This window comes from Zosterops lateralis, assembly GCF_965231275.1.
Source record: "Zosterops lateralis genome assembly, chromosome: 11".
NCBI classification, from domain to species: domain Eukaryota; kingdom Metazoa; phylum Chordata; class Aves; order Passeriformes; family Zosteropidae; genus Zosterops; species Zosterops lateralis.
The window spans coordinates 15,053,111-15,073,999 of NC_139771.1; the positions used below are offsets into that span (position 1 = coordinate 15,053,111).

Genomic DNA, 20,889 nt, shown 5'->3' on the forward strand with positions numbered 1-20,889 from the left:
ATGGAACAAAGGTTGCAGCCAAGTCAGGCAAACCTTTTGGACTAAGGAAAAGTTTCCTTTCAATAATATAATTTTTAATTTTATTTTACAGGCATAAAACTGCAATCCAAAAAGAAAAACTAAAGATTATTTCTGCACCTATTCTTAGAGATCAGGAGACAAATAGTTGTGAGCCTTGTGTGAGATCTAGAAATCTTACTAAGATAGTTTGACTTGTAGACATGATACTTTTGGTCAGCATCAGCTGTGCAGCCAAACAGCTGGCTGCTCTTGCCTTAATCACTGAACCTTTAGAAAGTACTCCGTAATTATTTTCATGCCATACTCTGAAAATAACCCTATTTAAAGAAATTGTGCATGTTGCTAGAAAAACAAATGCTGATTCAACAAAGCTCCTTTCAAAAATACTTTTTGTACCTTTAGCTTAATAATGAGCAATAGCTCATTTCTCTGCTGATTTGAATCCTGAAAACTTTTTATTGTCTGGCAACACATTGAGATGTGCATTTTTTTTTTCCAAGCTATTTTGCTCTAAAACAAGCACACGGGTTTCTGTATGCAGACTTTATTCAGCTTCTGGGGATGGAATATTCTGCAGTCCTGTGGCACTTCAAGTTATTTACCTTAGCATACAGTGAGGGGAGATTGCTGTCCATGCTCAGCCCTATCATCTGCACACAGGGAAAACTGAGAAATGAGATTCCCTGGGAAATTAGGTTTAATAAGGATTATTTCTAGCCAAGGGTGTACACCTAGGATTTGAAAATGCAAGAGAGCTTATGAATGTTGGAAAATGTGGTACAGGACCTGGCTAGAACCTAAAATTTTATTTTATTTTATTTTAAACCTAACCTTTTATTTTATATCCATGGGAAAGTCTGGTCCTTCCCATGGATCACCATATGTGATTCCTGCCCACATCAAAAGCAATTCTTGGCTATCCCAAGGCCTCATATTTTGTTGCTGTTCTGTTGTTAAATTTTAGAGTGAACACACCAAAAAACTGAAGCCACGCCATAAAATGACTGGCAATTGGCTTTGGGATGGGTGAGCGAACTTTCCTGTGCCAGGAAAAGGTGAAAAGCTCCCTGGTGCAGAATACAGCCCCAGGGGAAAATACTGAAACCTAATCAAAATGACTGGGAGATTTAAAAACAACAGAAAGATCCAAGAGATGGCACCAAGCTCTCCTCTCTAGGAGATAATGTATTGCAAACAAATTTGATGGAGACCTCGAGAGGATGAAGTGACCCTCAGCAGTGTGGATCTTGGGAAGAGTGACAGGTAGAGTGTGAGACTGAGGCCTGGCTGGAGCTGGGAAATCTGGTGTGCTAAGCACCATATGGTCCTCCTAGCGCGTGTGCGAGACCTCATTTCCACACCCAACTGCTCACAAAAAAATTGCACTGGTGCTATCACCAGTTGCCTTAAATTCACTTCAAACTGGGTGACCCCACCATCTGGCCCTTGCTGCTGCAGCTTGGATGACCCATGGGCCGTAGGCTTTGTGCTCTGCCACAAGGAGAGATACTTTTTCTACTGTTTACCCTTTGTGCATGCACCTGTGTGCAGATACACCTGGCTTACATTTAATGTCCAGCCTAGGAGAACAAGAGATTGCCCTTACCCTTCCCATATCAGCAGGTGGAAGTAAGATTTAAATCAAAGACATCCCAAAGAAAAACAAAGCCTCAGTGACATTTTTCAGTCCCTCAAGGCTGGCATGGCTCTCACTGCTGCAGTCCTTAACAGGGGCAGGAGCACTACCATCCTTTAAGTTAGTGTCCCCACCTTGCAGTGGCTATTTCTCCATTCCTACAGGGGAAATTTGATCCAGAGCCACGTGCTGAGGTGTGGTGCTGGCACAGTCATCCTTCCATGGATCTGCTGCTTTCCAGCCCCATGTGGTGTGCAGTCCATGGGTGTGCAGCAAAAGCCTGAACTCACCTGGTCTGGTGCTTAAACCACACTGTAGGAAATTATTTATGAGAACACAGGTTCAGGCAGCCTGGGAGAAGTCTAACACACATCTCTTGGCAAAGCCCTTTGAGAAAACCTTTCCAAGGTAGAAATGAGGGGTAAGCACATATTGATGCTTTTCCTACTGACACATAACATCTAACAGATGCAGTTCTCACACTTGCCATTAATCAGGGAAGCTTCCCACCCTCTACCCAAATGAAAAATCAAGGTATGTGCTTCCTAGAAACAGGAAAGAAATCACCACCTGTAGCTGGACAAAATGCTAATCCCCAAATTAGGACTTTAGCTTTTAAGCTTGCTCTATTAGGACTCAGGCCAACTGAATCTATTTTTTTGATGAGCATTAAAGCTCCACTAGTGTCCTGTGGAAAACCTTGGCCCCCAGCAGTGATGCAGGACTGGCATGGCTGCTTCCCCTTACAGCACTGCTGGACCCTTTCCAAGGAAAGGAAAGGGCAGGAGCCTCCTGTGTGTGAGATTCTGTGCCTATGAAATACTCTGAGTCTTTCCAGCCTATTTTTCATTCAGCATGGAGATTTGTAAGTGCACCTCTCTGGTTTTTATTGACTCATGCATGTCAAGCCCAGTCATCCAGGTGTGAAAAGAGTGAACATAATGTAGTGTCCTGGGGTACAGCTTCTTGCTGTATCACCAGTAATTGCAGACTTACCATCTCTGCTAACCTGAACATGCATTTCAGAGCGTGCATTACTACATAGGATCAAAAAAGTGTCAGCTTTTGGTGTAATTTTCAGAGCAAGGTTTGTACAAGGATGCTCAAGAACTGGGATGGAGGTGCTCTTACTTCTGAGCCGACTGGGACAGTATTTAGAGAGAGCAGCTGTGAAAGCCAGAGACACTCTGCCATATCCAAGAACAAATGCTAATAGCAATCTGGAATAGTTAATAATGGCAAGGAGAGGCACTGAACACTGGCTGTAAACCCAGGTTCCTGCCATGGCTCTGCAAAGATTTCCAGCCAGTAGGAGAGCTGGGGTGGAGATGGCCAAGAACTGAGGAGCACCAATATGAAACTCAGCTGGGATGGTGGGAAGGGAATGAGAAAAAAACCCAAACAAACCAAAAACAGCAGGAGGGAGCTCCTGTATCTGCTGAAAACCCAAGTGTGCTGATCTAGACAACACTGGGGGAAATCATCCCAGTTTGCGACCTGCCAATGGTAAAGGTTTTAGGAGCATCTGCTTTTGTTTTCCTTTCTTTGTCAATTTTTGAAGACTGAAGTTCAAGTGCTACTAAAATCTCAGGCTTATAATTGGAGGTAATTAATAAAGGGTTAGTGAATTAGGCTTCCAGCTCTCTGTGGCAGTCAAAGGAGATGGGGCAGATTTTTTTTTTTTTTCCAGAATAAACGACTGATAAAATCAAGGAAAAAAAAATATTCTCCACACTTCCCCAGTGTACTGCTAAGTTATGCCTTCACTAAATGTTTCAGCATTTTTTGAATCTCTTAGGAGGTTTTTGAACTGCTTCAATACATCCACAGCTGTAAGTCTCTCCATGAAAGAAACCTATTAAAGGAAACAGCACATGAGAGTCACAGTAAACAGCAAGTGATGAAACTTCCCACAGCCAAGGGCTTTTTTGGTGGGAATACCAGACATCAGAGCTGGAAATCTTTGCAGGGGGGAGAATGGTTACCCTGCTGCACTTGGGGACTAGACTAATCCACATTCAGTGATCCTTGTGGGTCGCCTCCAGCACGGGATATTCCATGGTAATTTCTTCTTAAGGCATGAGAACTGAAGGCAGGTGGCTTGCAGGGACCTGGCTCTGCATCTCTGTACCAGTGGGAGAAGTTCTGGCTGAAAGTCAGATGGATGATTGTGCATCCCTGCCTGCTTGTGCATCTTGGGAAGTTTATGGATGCTCTGTCCTTCTGCCTCTGTGAGGAGACTCTGCCTCCCACAGCACCGGGCCACCAGCAGGCAATTCCTAGAATTGCTGAGAAGTGTTTTGTATTTCCTAGAGGATGTTAAAATAAATAAATAAAAGCATACTTGATAATATTTTTAAAGGAAAATTGTCCATTTTCCTTTCCTGTTTTTTCTCCTAGGGTAGAAAGAAATGAGCACAGAAAATGCAAGAATTTTTAACTGAAAAATAAAAAAAAAAAACCTAAATGTAATTCTGACCTGAAAGCTGTTTTCTATATGGTTTTAAAATATATATATTTAATTTTTTAAACATCTAGACCTAGTCCCACTGCTACCAGACTTCAGCTGAGTTTTTTCCAGATGTGTGATTTTGACACAAAATAGTCTGCCTCAAGTTCCAGTGAAAACTTCATAAATTCATCTTCTTCCGGCTCCTCCCCCACCCCCTCTCCCCCCCCCCCCCCTTGTTTACTCCAAGAGCACATTTAGATCACTGTTTGGGGCTTTTATACAAGAGATTTACTTTGAGCAAAACTAATTGACTTATTTAACTTTTGCAGATGGCTGATTCCTTACAGGGAGTAAAAGCTTCAGGTATTTTTTAGGCACATCTCTGACCTACTTATGGCCGAAATCCTATTTGAGCCCCGGTGTCCTTCTGGTGGCACAACCGCTTACCGGGGTGGAAGTGAAGTTGAATATACAAATATTTACAGACTCGGGGGCTCAATCCAGAGGATGCTGTGCTCTTAAACGGGGTGATGGATCTGTGTCCTGAGCCTTTACTGGGGCAGGAATGTGCTCCATCGCAAAATCCTCCGATTTAATGCCACAAGGAGCTGGGAAATGCTGGTGAGCTGGATGGGCACAGGGAACCTCCGCTCCTGCCGGGCTCTGCCGCCCGGGATGCGTTAGGATTGTTAAGGCTCTGCTGGGAAACGAGGCCAGGACAACAGCGAGGCAGAGAACGCTGCTCTGCTGTCAAGGAAATGCTCGAAAAGCAGGAGGGAGCGAGGGCTGAGAGCACAGAGCTGCAGCCCTGCGGCCGCGGGGGAGAGGAGCGAGTTGGTCCCGGGAGGGGGAGAGGGGAAGGAGGAGCGCAGGGCAGCGGTGCCATCCCCGGGAATATTAATAGTTTCTGTGCGCGCGGGGAGGAGGCAGTTTGTTTTCTTTTTCTCTCTCTCTCTTTTTTTTTTTTCTCTCTCTCTCTTTTTTTAAAAATTATTATTTATTTTATTTTTCTCGATGTCTTCCTTCTCCTTCGGGCCAGAAATAAAATTTAAAATAATTAAAAAATAAAAAATAAAATAAATAATTTTTTTTAAAAAAAGGAAAAAAAGATCCCAATCAAAAAAAACCACACTAAATTAATATATATATTAGCACGGCTAAAAAAAAAAAAAAAAAAAAAAAACAAAAAAACAAAAAAACCACCAAAAACCAAAAAACCCCAAAAAAACCACAACCAAAAAACCACACAAAATGAAAAAAAAAAAAAAAAATTAACACGGCTAAAAAAAAAATAAAATAAAAATTAAAAAAAAAAAGAAAAAAAAAAGAAAAAAATCCCAACCAAAAAACCACACAAAATTAAAAAAAAATAAAATATTAACCCCGCTCGAAAAAGTGCGGGAGCGGTGGCCGGGGCGGCGGGGCGGGGGCAGCGGGCGGGGGCAGCGGGCGGCTCCGCGGGGCGGTGCCTGCGCGGGGGCAGGGCCAGGGCCGCGCATCCCGGCTGGAGGAGGGAGGGAGGCTCGGGAGGCTCCGCGCCGCTCGGCTCCGCTCCGCGGGGCTGCGGCGCCATGGAGGCGGTGGACCAGGTACGGGCGGGGAGGGGGCTGTGTTGTGATGTGATGTGCTGGGTTGTGCTGGGCTGCGCGGAGCGGGCGCGGTGCTGACCCCTCTCTCTCTCTCTCTCCGCCCGCAGCTCGCCTCCGCGGGCACTTTCCGCGTGGTGAAGGAGCCGCTGGCCTTCCTCAGGGTGCTGGAGTGGGTGAGTCCCGCGCTGTCAGGGGTGGCGGGGGGGGTTGTCAGCAAAGTGCGCGCCCGGCGGAACAGGTGGGAGCGGGGCCGGGCTCAGGGATGGGGACACGGGGCGAGGAGGGGTCGGGGACTCGCGTCCTGCAGCGCTGTGGTCGGGCTGGGTTTGTGGGTGACCCCCCTTCCCATCCTTGTGCTGGCTGGAAACGACTTTAAAGGAAAAAAAAAAAAAGGAATCAGCACCGAGGAAAACAAAATCCTCGTTATGCATTTAGCAAACTTGTCTCTGGGCCGAGCGGGGAAGGAGGCAGATAATTGGTGTGCGGAGCAATGTCACTGTGTGTTGCTCTGATGCTCATTCGTAGTGAAGTCTGCAGGTCAAATGACATCCATCGCCAGTAGGTCTGCGGGAGAAGAGAGCCTCTCTGAACGGAAAGTTCAGAACATGTCATGGAGGATTAATCACATTCCCCTAACGCCGACTGGCTGGGGAATTATGTAAGGCGTGTATTTCGGGGGGCACATCCCTGTGCGGGTGCATTTATCCACATGTTGGCACCTGCAACGTGCAGCCTGGACCAGAGTGCCCCTGAGGGGGTGTTTTGCTGTGCTGGGGGCAGCTGCTCACCCCAGACTCTGTACCTGCTCACCAGAAGCTGCTCCTCTTCCCCACTGGGCATCCTGAAGCATCAGGTCCTGTGAAGTTGGGTGATGGTGATATGGTGGTGCCATGGCCTGGGACAGGGTGACCCCACAGTGGGGTCACCTGCATGTGGCAGTGGATGGACAAGGTCCCTTGTGTTCTTCACCCAGAGCTCTGCAAACCCATCCAGCACTGCTTCTCCTGCCTCAAGGAGAAGTCAGGACATCCTGATGGTCCAGGGGTGCTTCAGCCACTCTGCAGCGCTCACTGCGGGGCAGAAACGGGGAGCAAAGCTGTTCCTATGGCAGATAGCTGCTGGGAGCATGGCCTTTTGGCTGTCTGCCTGATGAAGCTATGTCTGATGGAGCTTGGGAAGCTTCTGGGAAGGGCTCTGGGCTGATGGGCATGGGCTGTGCCATCGAGAAAATTGTTCCCGCCCCAGTCGGAGTGTTGGCGTCCTCGGGACAGCGAGTGGGAACTCTTCTCTTGGCACTTTCCTGGGTCTGTAACTTCTTCCAGCAGCCAAATATAAAAGCTGCCTTTGTCATGGTTGGAAGGCACAAGTAGAACTCTTCTGGCTGCTGCAAGTGCACGTTGCCTGTGTGTGTACACATACATGCACACGCGGCTGTGTGTAAACAGAGCTCCTGACACGGCCAAAGTGGGCCAGTCCTTGGCACTGGGAGTACAGGAGAAGGATGCAGAGTGTGTTAACATTTATGATCTGAGAAATTACTTTCTCTCCATTTGGCGTGTATGTGTAAGTAGAATTAAGCACAGCTTAGTTTATATTTCAGAGTGTGGAAGACCTTACTTCTTTTTTTTTTTTTTTTTTTTTAATATACTTGAAAGGCTTTTTGGATTACTGGAATTCCATCTCTATTCAATTAATCTTATTACTCCCGTCTTTCTTCTCTTCTCACCATGCCTCCAAACTGCTGTCCACCTCTCTCTACTATTTCCAGTCTCAACTAACTGTCCACTTCTCCCTCAGACTCCTTTTATCAGCCTAATCATAATTTTAAACTTTAAAAGAAGACCAAATGCTCCAGTCAATTCTGTGTCCGCTTCCATGTCCCCCGGCAGCCTCCCAGACCTTGTCGCACATGATCAGAACAGTCAAATTACACCCCTTAACACCTCCCACTCCAGTCCTAGATTGCATCTGCAAGGAAATAAAGTTCATAGCCCAGCTGGTGACACAGCGATTCTGGGCGTTGGGTGGCTCTCGTGCCTGGGGGAAGGCTCTGTGGTGTTGCAGCACAGATGGCAGAGCTGTGGGAGTTCCTCAGAAAGGCTGGTAGGGTGGAGGTGGTGCAGGCTGAAAATGTCCTCAGCTTGTCCATGCAGTCCAGCCTTGAATTTTCACTCTTGTTTGGGTGGTTTGGAGTGGCTCATAGTGACTCTGGGGTGATTCATGAACCTCTGCTGCTGAAATTTGTGTGTTTGTGGGTGCACACATTTGTGGGTCTGCAGGAAACTGAAGTGGCTCTGGGTTTCTCAGATGTGACACTAACTGTTGCAGAATTGATCTTTAGGTGTGCAGATTCCAGTTTACCTGTAGTCTGGCTCAGACATGGACCTCTGTCTTGAGGAGCAGGGACCTTACCTGACCTTCTCAATTTCCTGCTTTGATGGTCACATAACACCCAGAGAGAAGCTGCTGAGATAAGGCTGATTCCTCTGAATATTCATAGTGCTGTAATATGTTTTCATTTGTATTTCCCACATACATTGTAATCTTATTTTCAGACAAGAAATTGCATTTAGAAGCCATTAAGAGACAACATTGGCTCAAGCCTGGGAAAGGTTAAGAGAAATAAAAGAAACCAAGAAATTGACTTGTAGCAATTATGCAAGAGTTGCATTTTTTGAACTCCACCTTGGCAATAAAGTATGTGGATCACGCATCTGAGCTTGGAAAAATGCACACAGCTGTACTGGGTGAGGCCTGGGTGTTTCCAGCTTTGAGTCAACTCATGGCATGTGCTGGAGGCAGGGAAGAGCTGTTTAAAAGCTGTATTTGTTCTTGCTCCTCTTTAGTCCCTTGGCTGTTACTCCTTGCATGAGAAGAATGTTCTTCTGAAGATTATTTCTCAGATAATCCACTGTGGCACTACAACCAGTAGCAATGTCACAAACACTTTGAACTTCATTTGAAAAATAACTCTCTTATATGTGCACCTGACAATAATGAATAAGGAAAGATGAAAGAGAAGAAATATGTTCATTTGTCTCCCTGGATCATTTTCAGTCCTATGACTCTCTGGATGTGTTCAGACTGCTTTTGTTGGGGTCCACAAAAAGTGAGCAAGACAAGCAAGTTTGTCACTTTTGGTCTATTTGTTTTGCACTTGCTGCCTCTCTGGAGCCCTAAAAGAGGAAATTAAGTGAAAAGCAAGGCTCTTCCTATGCAGTGTGGTGGGTATAGGAACTACCTGCTGTACTCAGGCTGGGACTGGCAAAAATATTTTTGTAAAAATGGGAACTTTGTATCTTTAGGCTGCATGGGAGGGGAGGCCATGGGTGGTGGTGGTGAGGTCTGTGGGTGTATGTGTTTAATTATATTGTGAATTACCACAAACAACTTTCCTTCTGCAAATCCAAAGCAACCTGATACTTGTCCAATTTTTTATAAAGTAGCAGGAGCTGCAGTGCAGTCCATAATGTTTTTCCTTGTATCCCTCCATAAATAACAGAGATGCAGAAACTCCACTGTTGTGCCAGTCAGGAGATGCTGTGACTGCCTTGATGGTTATCTATAGGTTGGTGTTTTAAAATACCTTGCAGTGAGCTCCCATCTCCACCAACCTCCAGCTGTGTCTGGGCTGTTACGGGCAGGGGACATTTTTGGCACAAAGGGCACACTGTAACTTTATATAAGCCAGTGCAGCTTTTACAGGGCACACGTGAATCATTTGTGTTGCAGGGGGAATCTTGTGGACACTTTGGCTGTTTTTCATAGGACAACTTGGAAGTGAACATCAGGATGTTCAGTGAACTCAAATGTGTCAGAGTTATTTTGTTTCTTGCCTTTGTAGGCAAGGCCTTGCACAACTGGCTTTCATCACTGCTCATGAGCATCTTCATGGGATGTACCAAAGAGTTCCAAAGCATTGTAGGGCATTTGGACAACAAAACTCTGGGGGAAATTGGATGAAGATGGTTTGAAAAATCTGTGTGTGGTGTACATGGACCAAGCTAAACTTGTTTTGCCTCTGTGTCTTCATGTTTGAACTGGTGAGCCAGGAAAAAGGCCTGGCTGTTGCCTGCCTGGCAAGAGTCAAGCTCGCTTTGATGGTAGAGATTCTGAAAGGGTTAGCACCTCTTGCCTTGCACACAGATGTCTGTTGAGAAGGCAAAAGGAATCTGAATCTTGAAAGACTGATAATAAGTCTTGTATTTTGTCCTAGTGCTGATTGCTCATCTGGCCGTGGAGCTTTTTGTTGGATTATATTTGCATGCATATGAATGGACATAAGTAGCTGTGTGCTTTCAAGTGTGCCCTAGAAAAGCCTAGATATCTTGGGATGCTGAAAATAAATGGGAAAGAAATAAGGAGGTAATGCTTGCATGAAGCATGTGTGATGAGTAGTTTGCTCTGTCTAGTATATTATGGGCCTGAGATGTTTTATAGTTGCTTGAGACTCTTCATCACATTTGCATATATTTGTTTGGTTTTTGCTTAACCAGAAGGCTGCTGGCTACTCTGGTATGGGCAGACAACATCCAGTTGATGGAGCAGGTTTAGCTTGCTGAAGCTTAATGTTCCTCATCGTGGATGCAGGATGGGAGAGTTGAGTGTTTGATCTTCTCTGCCCACATATTGAAAGAAAACCCTTAAAAAAGGATTATTTATTATTGCCTGATGATTTTGCTTATACAAAAGGATCAGATGCTGCACTTAGTGCTGGGCCCATCCATCCTGATGTGGAAGAAGCACATACACATGTTAAAAATGTACTGTCAAGTCTTTTGATGTCTGCCTGGGAATGTAGGAACTTAGCTGTTCTTGTAGACTGGGTCCCAGTTGCTACCTCAGTGGTCTTGTATGTGTAGTGTCAGGTCAGTAAAACATGTGCCACTAAATCAAAAAATGTAAATCCATTTCTATGGTATTTTAATATTAGAAAGGTAATTACCGTGTAACTAACCCTTCTCTGTAAGCTGTCATTAATTGGATGATTTCTTATAGGCAGCTTAGCATAATAATAATAATGCATGCAAAATACGCTGCAGCTCTGGGCAGGCAAAAATTGCCATGATGAACCAACGAGATGTGAGCATCCAAGAGACCTGAGCCCTGGGAAACAGGTTTCATTTGTCTTGGCTTTGAGCCTGCAACTTCTGAGCACTTATTTGGGTTATCTGTAGGCAGGGGAACTCTGTCACGCAAGTTATTTTTATTAGGAAGAACCCAGGAAGTGGATTTTGCCATTAGACATCAGGCCCTGTGGTGTGCACTAGGAAGGATCTGAAAAGTTTTTGTAGTCTGACTGAAGGCAGATGTGGGAGCCATATGTCACTCTGCCAGTGGGACTGGCATAAAGGCAGCAGAAGCAGTAGCAGTGCCTACATGGTGTTTTACCTTGTAGTCTTCAAATCTCAACTCCTGTGAGTCTCATGATTCTGAAACCTCTGGCTTTGATAAAAGATACAGTTTTAGATCAAGGTAGTGGAAAAAAGATGGGAGCTTTAAAGACTGAAAACCTGGAACACAAGTGAAAGAACAGGAAATCTGTCTGGTGGTTCCTTGTTTTATGCAGTCTGCAGAGAGCTGGCTGCTTTGCTGTTCACATCCATGATTATCTGCATGCATATCTGGTTAGAAACTGAGAACTGCACTTATCAGCAGGTTGCTGTTAAAATGGTACAAATGCTGATACAGGGGAAGAGAAAAGGTCAGCAGTGCCTGACCACACATTGCAAATAAATGACATCTTTCATCTGGAAAATGCCTACCATTTTCCATTTTAGGACCATGTTGTGATCATGGAAGAGCTGATTTTAAAAGGTCACCTAATAATTTATTTAAATCCTGATGTTTCTCAAGCAGCCCAGAATGCGACCTGGTATAAAATAATTATGTAGGATTAGCACATATGGTTGAGAGACAGGGCTCCAGGAGAAGGACTTTCTGGAGTTGCCTTCCGCTCCTGTGAAAGTACTGGGAGAAACTGGTAAAATCTCATGGTAAGCCATTTCAATGGCTGCTCTTATCTGAGTGTGGCTGTTTGAAGCATTAGGAATAGAAGATGAGGAAAGAGTCTCATTAATGCTAAATTTGATTATATATGCAAACCAGGTTTCTATGAAAAGAAGAACAAAAATGATCTGACTTTCAAACTAGCAATAAGATGTGTGGAGATAGAGGCTTCTGCTATTAGACAAACACAGTTAAAGTCTCCTTGACAATTTTTATGAGGGCGATGTTTCAGTCATCACTCCTGTAAATCAGCATCTGCATAATTGGAGCTCCGGGTAAAAGCCCTGCATGTTGACATCTCTGGATTTGGATTGCAGTTGGGAGAGGACAGACTTGGAGATGCTTCTGATAAAACCCTTTTTATCATTTGAATGCTCAGATCCCTGGCTTAACCTGCATTCATGGCACTGTGTGTGATCCCAAGGGGCAGGAGGTGTTGCTTGGTGAAGTTCTCCATTCTGCTCCAGGGGAGAGGACCTTGTCCTGAGCAGGGGAAAAGGAGAGGCAGAAAGCAGGTAAAACTGGGCTCTGCACAGTGGAAGACAAAGCCTCTGCAAGCCCAGCTTTGCCCTTGGGCACTGAATAAAAATGCTTCAAAGTATGGGCCTGGGATGCAGTGTGGAAAACAGCACTTGGCTGTCTGTCTGTCTGTCCAGCCCAGCAGCTGCCAGAGGGGTCTTTGTGGATTTTACTCCCAGGGGGATCTACAGAGTGCTGTTAAGAACATCATAGAAAGGAACATACAGTGTGGAGATGCTGTGTTTAAGGTGTTTGTTCAAAGTGGCATATGTGCTGCAAAGTGTGACATTGTTGCTAAGGTGACAGTTTGCTTGCTTTTTTGGCAAAGGCAAAAGAATACTGAATATAGGCAAACTCTAAGCTTTTGCTTTCATTTGCACAGTTTTATCTTCTTGCCATTGTAGAGACTTCTCAGGTTTGTGTTTGGAAGCAGTGTTTTCCCATTCTGAATACTTTACTCAGTTTAAGAAAGCTAATAGCCTCCCATTCTTGAGGAAAATCCTAAATCACTTAAAATTGTGGAGATTCCAATTATTATAATTGTAGATATTATTTATGTCATTGAAAGGCTTTGATATATAACATTTTTTTTAAGTAAGGAAGTATTCTCTAAGAATATTTTATATAAACAAAAATACTATGTGTTGCATCATTAGCAGCCTATGGATGTAGGCACATCCATGAGTGCATACTCCAGATTTTTGGAATGAGTATTTGCACACATTTGCAAGTGCTCACACCTAAGCTGGAATGGATGGTGTGGGGAGAACACCTGTGGGTCAGGCTCAGAGGTTGGTTGAGGTGGGAGGGAGCAGAGTCTTGTGTTGGACAGCTTTGGTTCTGCTGTGGTGAAGTATTTTCATAATGCTGCCAGGGGAGAAGGATCAGCAGAGGATTAGACTGGCGTGGCCCCTAAGGAGAGAGGGTTTTCCAGATGAGCAGCCATCTGTGGCATGAAACAAATGTTATGGACTTCCGTGTTGAGAGCACACAGAAAGGTCTCACAAGATGAATGTCAGCTTTGGCCCTTAGAGCAGCGGGGTGGGTGCATGACCCAGGAAAAAGGCTCAGGAAAGGCTGAAGTAATGTTTGCCCAAGCTCATTGTCCTTTATTGTTTTACCTTTCCTTTTTTCTGATGTTCTAATGGATAAATGTGTTTCTCTGAGCAAGCTGTTCTGTCTGTGCCTTTTCCAGAATGCCTTAGCATCTGGGGAAGGCTGTTAGAGGCAGAGCCTGTGGGAGCTGTTGAGCTAATACTGTGAGGAGCAGAAAGTGCTGCAGCCTGAGGCTTGGGACAAAAACACTGTGAGGAGCTCTGGAGGCTGCAGGTCCTGGATAAGTGCTGGTGCAGGTGTTCCAGCCCAGTTTGGCAGGGCCATTGCAAGGCAGAAGTTATTGAGAATGTTTTCAGTGATCAGATCATGACACAGGAGGCTTTTGCTGGATTGGAGAAGCCTCTGATAAGACCCCATCCTAGTCAATAAAATATGCAGGAGAGAGGTAGTGCTAAGGAAGCAGGAGAAAAACTGAAACAGGAAGATTTCAATGAAGTGTTATACATTTTCAGAGAAGAGGTGTACAGTCCCAGACCTGCTGTCAGAAATAAATCTGATTTAACTCTCTTGCAAAAGTCCCAACCTGTCAACTTGATCTTTATTCTATGAGAAATACCAAAGCCTGCTTCGAACAGTCTGACTGAATATTCACTAGAAGTACTCAAAAGTCTGAAGTATTGGGGGTGATATTTTGCCCAGAAGATTTTAAAATGAAATTCTACCCAACATCCACAAGATCATTGATACATCAGGAAGTAATTTATAGTAACAGCTCTACAGTAGCTCTTTGACTTTCAAAGAGAAGTTTATTGTGTTTGTCCTCAGTCTTCTCTTTTCCTGATGTTAATGCTCTGCCCTCCTGTGTAATTTCTCAGGTGATGCAAATCCAAAGTATCTTTGGCTTGAAGTGATAAGCCCCAGCTCAAATCCTTTGTCACGTGCATGTTGGGTGCTTGTACTGGGGCCCTGTGTTTGACACTGCATTTGACAATCTTCATATTAGATGAAAAGCCTCTGTGGCATCCCAAATAGTATTAAAGAAGTGGCAAAATCTTCCTCTCTAGGTTCCCAAAAACCAGGGAGACATTTGGCTTCTTGGTTCAGCTTCCCTGTGGTGTGTTGTATGGTCTATGGCTGCCATAAGCATTCAACCCAAAATACCCCAAGAAGCCAGGAGATATCTTACAGTTATTGAACAAGAAAGCTTGAGAATTGCTTGAACTGTTTTCAGAATAATCTTCTCCCTGGCTGTGTGCTGGAGGTATGCTAAAGGCAAAACCAAACAAGACAAGGCCCCCATCTGCATGCAAGTCTAAAATCACGTTGTTGTTGTTGTTGCTTCTCCCCACACAGAGGCCATGTTGCACACTAAACACCACTTCTTTGCATCAGTTTTTTACTCCATTTCAAACAGCCTTTGTATGGAGGGAAGGGTGTCTTAAAGTGGTTGAGCATGGCAAGGTCACACCTCCCTGTTGGGACTGTAAGGGGGAGTGATGCTCTTGGGTGTATCTCATGCCTAGCCCAAGGGACTTAGGTTTGATACTGGAAATTGGCTTATTACTGCATAATATGTATATAGCAATAATTATCCTTTGAAGCTGAGCAGTTTCTCTTAGTGTTTTTTTAGGGACTATGCTTGAAAGCCAAAGCAAGCGTGGGATTCCCTTACCGCCAAATCCAGCAGCTGATAAATCCGGCAGAGCTCTCCTGATTGCCATCTCCAAGGGCAGTCAGCGTGCTGGAATGGAATTAGGACCCGGTTTGAAAGAAGATGCCTGCCAAAAAATTAAACAATGGATGCCTTCCTGTTTAATTTTAACATTTTAATTAAATTCTTCGCTGCTCTGTGCCTTTGATCTTGGTGAGCTGATACACATGGTGTGTGCTGTTGTGTCGCTGCAGCATTTTGTTCTGATCTTCCATGCAGATGCAAGGATGCATTTGAGGATGGATAAAAGTGCAAAAGCTGCTCGGTGCCAAGTGCTGAGTGCATTGCAAGCTGCCTTTTCCAACTGGTGACCCACGGGCATGTGGACAGAGGGATTACTCACAAGTATGGCTCAGTTGAGTTTCTCTCTAAACATATTGACTCCCTTTTTTTAATCTTGGTGAATGGTGCTGCAAGAAGAGTTTCCTTGATGGAATTACTCATTGAGAGAGTTGAGGCCAGGAGTTTTTATTGCAAAAGGGATTTCATTTCAAGTGGAATAATTAATAAACTTTGATTCTTCAGTCAGAGAACAGAAGCAATGCTCTATGTCGTTGGTTGGGCACATCCATCGATAATCCCAGCCAAGTGCCCAGTTTGGGAGCATTTGGCAGGCAGCTGGCTTTCCTTGCAGCCAGGCACAGAGCAGCAGGAAAGGTCTTGGAAAGAGTTTCCTCGTGGATTATAGGCTGGGGCAGGTGATGGAGGATCATGTGGAGTATTTGTCCTTTTCGATTTGGGTTGTTCCTGACATGTCAGGGAAGAAACTGTCACTGCTACATCAAAAGGAATCATTGATAGAGCTGCTTTGGGAAAAGAAATTTCATTTACTTGAGGGAAAAATAATTCTTAATCTCAATTTCCTTTGAAAGCTGGCACTTTGGTGAGATCATGAATGGAAGAATATTTGTGACAGAAAACTACAATATTTCAACAAAATATATTTCTGTAAAGAGATATTCTTTACAGAAATGGTTGTATTCTCCTCCTCTGCAGTCACCACTGAGATGCCTCAGGCTCACTTCTGGAGGAGTCAGTGATGGGACCATTCTGATGGGACCCAAACTCACTGAAGGCACAGCAGTGGTGTTCCCAGGGTAGGTGTTGCAAGCCCCTAGCACTGGCACTTAGAAAAGTCAAGATTTTTTGCAGAGGTAACAACTCTTTTGGAAAAAGACAAGTGAGTCTAAAATGCAGAAAATAGTTTTGGTTGAATGTAGAATTGTGTTGCTACAGAGTTCATCATGTCCGGGGAGGTTGCAGCTGCTGGTGCTGGCAGGGGAACAGACGAGACAGGTCTCTGTTTTGTTAAGTTTGACAATTCATTTTATTACCCCTGAAGAAGACTAGGAGGGAGATGTAGACAAAAGACCAAGCAAAGGCAAGGTTGTGGTGTTTTTATAGGGCATCACAGGGGTGGAGTTTAGGGTTTTGGGTCAAGGGAGGAGTTAACACAAAGGGAGGTAACATCAAGTTCCCACCTCCTCAGAAAGGGAGTGCTCCACAGTTGAAAATTATCATCTGACACATAAGTCCATGAGTGCATGCTGGTGTAGTAGTCTGTGCATATATTGTGTGCCTAGCCCTTTTTCTGGCCGACTGTGGAGTTTTTCAGAGCAGTGCAGGGGCAGCACAGTCCACTCAGCAGAGAATCAGCATTCCTAATCCTCCGTGTTTTGCTGCGTTGCCCGCGCAGGGTCCTGGGGCTGCTGTGGCAGCCTGTCACTCGTGGCAGGCAGCTCTGTGCCTGTTCCAGCACAAAATCTGTGCCTGTCCAGATTGTGAGGCCCTGGCAGGCAGCGGGAGCTGGCTCCACGGTGGGCTGACATATGCAGGGGACGCTGGCTGTGCCACGGGGTATGAGCCTCCTGCCACGGCTGCTTCCCAGGCAGGGATGATGCCATGAAAATGAGCTCCTTGCCCGTGGTCCTCTGTGGCCCAGTGGTGGTCCTTCCCCACTGCAGGGACCAAGTGCTGTCACTGCTTTTTTTCCCCCCTCTCTTTTTTTTTTTTTTTTTCATCCTTTCCATCATGGCTTTCACAGCAGAATGATGGCAATAGGAGAAGGGGTTTGGGTCTCAGGGCAGAACTGGTCCAGCACAGCTTGTGTTGCTAAGAAATCAAATAGAGAAGCTCTTTCTGCCACATAGCTCACCATGGCATAATTCACTCATTTCTAAAAATGGCTTTCCCTTTTCAAATTTATGTGCTCATTAGTGCTGGCCACCCATGGGTGCAGCGTTGTTTGTTCATGCAGCTGGAGGGGCTCTGGCAGAGCTCATAAATGTTCATTGTGCAGCTTAGTCCCCCAAAAGTAGTGACTCAGCAGTGATCAGACATTTCTCATGGGACAAACAGTTCCCAGCTATTCCCAAATTGCACTGAAACCTGTGTGTCACTGGGCTGCCAAGAGGCAGGGCTTGAGTACCCCACATCTGTATTGCTTCTGCACAGAGAGATTGCTAAGCATGTCCTGGGTGTTAGGACAAGAGTACTCTTGCTCCGTTTAAAAGAGAATTTTTTTTTTTCCTGGGGATTTTTACACTCCACCCCATGATGCGCTTTGGGATGCATTCAGCTTTCTCTTCTGAATAGGGCTCCAGATGATGGAAATAAATTATCATAAATTAGAATAGATTGCACTCTTCAGCATCTCTACATCTGTCATTATGTTTCTTTAACAGTTCAGTTTAACATTTATACACACTCTGACAGCAGCTACTGGTGTGTATGCTATAAATATTGGCTTGCAGAAGACATTAATGGAGTTTAGGTAAACGTTTGATGCCGCTGAGATTCTGTTCCATATGGTGGTATGCAGAAAAATCAGATTCAACGAGCCACATATAGTGGTCACGTACTTCCTATGGACTGGCCTCCTGGTATTGCAGCAGCTCACTACCCCACCAAGAAAGTGCAGGTGCCTTCAAAGAGGAAGGTGAGATTCTTGTGGTCTATTCTGATTTTTACCACCTGTATTTGTTTGTGATGTTTACAGCCAACATGTAGCATGTAGAGATGGGAAGTGCTTATGAAAAAGTGTTTATCTCACAGAAGAAGCAGTCAGGTAACAAGATGTGGGAATGTTCTTTGAACATATCTAAGAAAAACCCATGGGATTTTCTGGCCCAGGTGCCATTTTGTTAGACAGTAACAGAGTGGCAGAGTGGAAACTTTTTGCATTGGTTGGTCACAGTTGCTAAACCTGTAATTTTTGACTCTACCTCTAATGCAACTATCACCAAAACTGCATGGGGAGAGCATGGCATGAGGGTTTGAGGAGTCTGGCTCGCATCCCTCTGACTTACTGGGGGACAAACATCTGAGACCATCATCACAAGAGGCAGAAAGAAATATATTCTGGTTCCTCTAGTGTTCCTTCTGCAATTTAACAGAATTTGGGTGTCGCCTGTAGGTTTGGTTTTTGCTTTGTCGGCTTGGTGGGTTTTTGGGGTTGTTTTGTTTTGGGGTTTTTTTTTTGGTTTGTTTTGGTTTTTTTGTTTTGTTTTGTTTTTTTTTTTTTTTTTTTTTTTTTTTTGTTTGTTTGTTGTTGGGTTTTGTTTGGGTTTTGGCGGGGGTGGGCGGGGGGGGTTGTGTGTTTGGTGTGGTGGTGGTAGGGTTTTTTGTTTGGTTTTTGTTTTTTTTTTTAATTTTGCTGATTGCGACTCTTTGATCTGATGTAGCTGTGTCCTCTGCAGTTTCTCTGATTTACCCCACTTTGAAACTAGAAGGAAGGTAGGAGGTCTGTGCCAGGCTCAGCCCTGCAGAGGGGCAGTTGGGGTAACAGAGCCCAGCCCGTGCTCCTGATATGGGGCCCTGGGAAACATCTGGCTCATGCTGGCCCTGGGGCACATCTGCTGCAGAGAGCAGTGCCTGCTGCCTTTGCCCCTGTGTAATGCAATGTAAGTAATGAAGTAACCATAATGTACAAACTGACTCAAAGCAGGGCAATCTGAGGAGAAAGTGCTCTTCACACTGTAAATTGCTAAAGGTCTTTCTGATGCCAGTGAATTAAAAATCTGAGAAGAAAAAACCCTCCAGTGCTGTAAGTTCAAGATGAATCTTTTAAAAGCTGCTGGTGGGGAGGGGAAGAGATAACTTATCTGAATGGAAATGTATTTAAACTCTGTATCTTGTACAGTTCTAGGTTGCTGCAAAGCAAAGTGTGTTCCCTGTCACTTGGAGAGCTGAGGACATTTTTGTGTAGACTGAATAGGTTTCTGTGGTGATGTTAGCCCTTTTGATCTTAATCGTTAGTCAGGTTTTCAGTCCTTTGCAGGTTATTTCTTTTAAAAGAAGTCGCTTCAGATGTTATGGTGATTCACTCTTGTTTATTCACACTGGCAGTACAGAGGAGCCTGGTGTGCTCCTGCATCCTGTGAGCATCTACAGCCACCATCCTCCTGGCTGGGCAGAAACCCTTCTCTTACCTTTGAGTTTACAGGTTCTGTTGTTATTCTGACTGCTTGTGTGGTTCTTCTGCCTCAACTTTCCTCTGCTTCTTTGCTCCTGTGGAGAAAAAAAAAAAAAAAGTTTTGCAAAACCATTAGCAAAATCTTTCTGCCTGGAGCAAAACTTTGCCCGTGAATTTCCTTTGAAGGCTTACTTGTGTCTGAGCTTGGGGCTGGCATTTAGGTCTCTTGAATGATGCTTTAAAGGAACTAAACTCTACTTAAAGAAAGACAGCATTTACATTGGCCTGATGCTAAATACTTTTTAGCCCACCAATGAGATTTTATGGTGAGCCTTGGTCCAGCAAGAAGCCCTTCAGCCTTCTCCAAGCTGAAAGAGAAGTTGGACTCTGGGGAGCAGTTTCAAAGCATTGAAACTTTTATCATTGTTCTGTTTATTTTTTGCATCTTTTGATTCTCTGAGGACTGGACAATTTAGATCTGCAGAGTCTAGGTGCAACTAGGACAAGCATGGGTTTCTCCATGACGCCCTAATATAAGCATGCAGAATTTGGGAAGGAATATGCAGTGAGAGGAAATTAATGTAAAAAAAGTGCATTGGATCACTTGTCATGAGGATATGTCTTTGAATTATGTATTTAATTAACTGCCTTTTTTAAAATTTAGCTCTCATCTACACTGTAAAGATAATTTTGGATGGAGAGGAGAGAAAGGAGCTGTTATTCTGGTTGTGTTTTCCTGTTTGTTTTCAAATATACGTGATGTTCTCATAGGAAAGAATTCTGTGTGCTTCTTTTTCATCAAACCTTTTAGCTTTCACATATGGCTGACATTCATAAATTCTAAAGCTGTTTCTTTTAAGCTTTCTATCCCCATTTGTAAACCTGGAGATGACCCACTCTCAGTTCCTACTGTCACCTGTCCCTGTCTGAAAGGCCCTTTGGGGTAGGACGGGAGAAAAGTCACACGTTTTGCATTCCAATCAGTGCTGGATCTCAGAGTTTAAAAATATCGCAAGTGAAAAACATGGATGTGAGTCATACAGAAAGCACCCTTCATTTCTCAGGAAGTAAAAATATCAGAAAAACACATTCTTCAGATGTTTCCTCCTGTTGAGATGTAGCCACATCTAAGATTTCCATTTGAAGTGTTGAATCATAAACATTGGTTCCCTGCTGTCACAGTGACCATTGGGTACAGGAGACGCCTATTAAACATTAACAGCTCCTACTGTGCCAGAGCTGCATCAGTCACGAGGGTCTGGGTGAGCTTTACATGAAGAGCAAAAATGTGAAGAGGCTGTGATACCATTTCTTGTGTCAAGACACTCCAGTGCTCAATGCCAGCCTGCAGTAAATGCCCCACTTCCTGCACTTCTGTGCTCACTTTTGGACCTAAACACTCATCCACATCTAGCACATGTGGTGTCATATCCCAGTGCTTTTTGGGGAGTGACCTCTTTCATTTTGGTCTGCCCCTCGGGG

The 20,889-nt window shown here is 44.5% G+C and overlaps 1 protein-coding gene across 1 annotated transcript in view; it reads left to right on the forward strand.

The window, feature by feature from the left end:
- The first annotated feature begins 4,887 nt into the window (after positions 1 to 4,887).
- Positions 4,888 to 20,889, forward strand: part of SYNPR (synaptoporin) — a 106,865-nt gene continuing 90,863 nt past the window's right edge. Inside the window, exons 1-2 of the mRNA XM_083869639.1 lie at positions 4,888 to 5,698; positions 5,806 to 5,871. Coding sequence (XP_083725765.1) covers positions 5,681 to 5,698; positions 5,806 to 5,871 — 84 coding nt within the window. The 5' untranslated portion in view covers positions 4,888 to 5,680. The remainder of the gene's footprint in view (positions 5,699 to 5,805; positions 5,872 to 20,889) is intronic.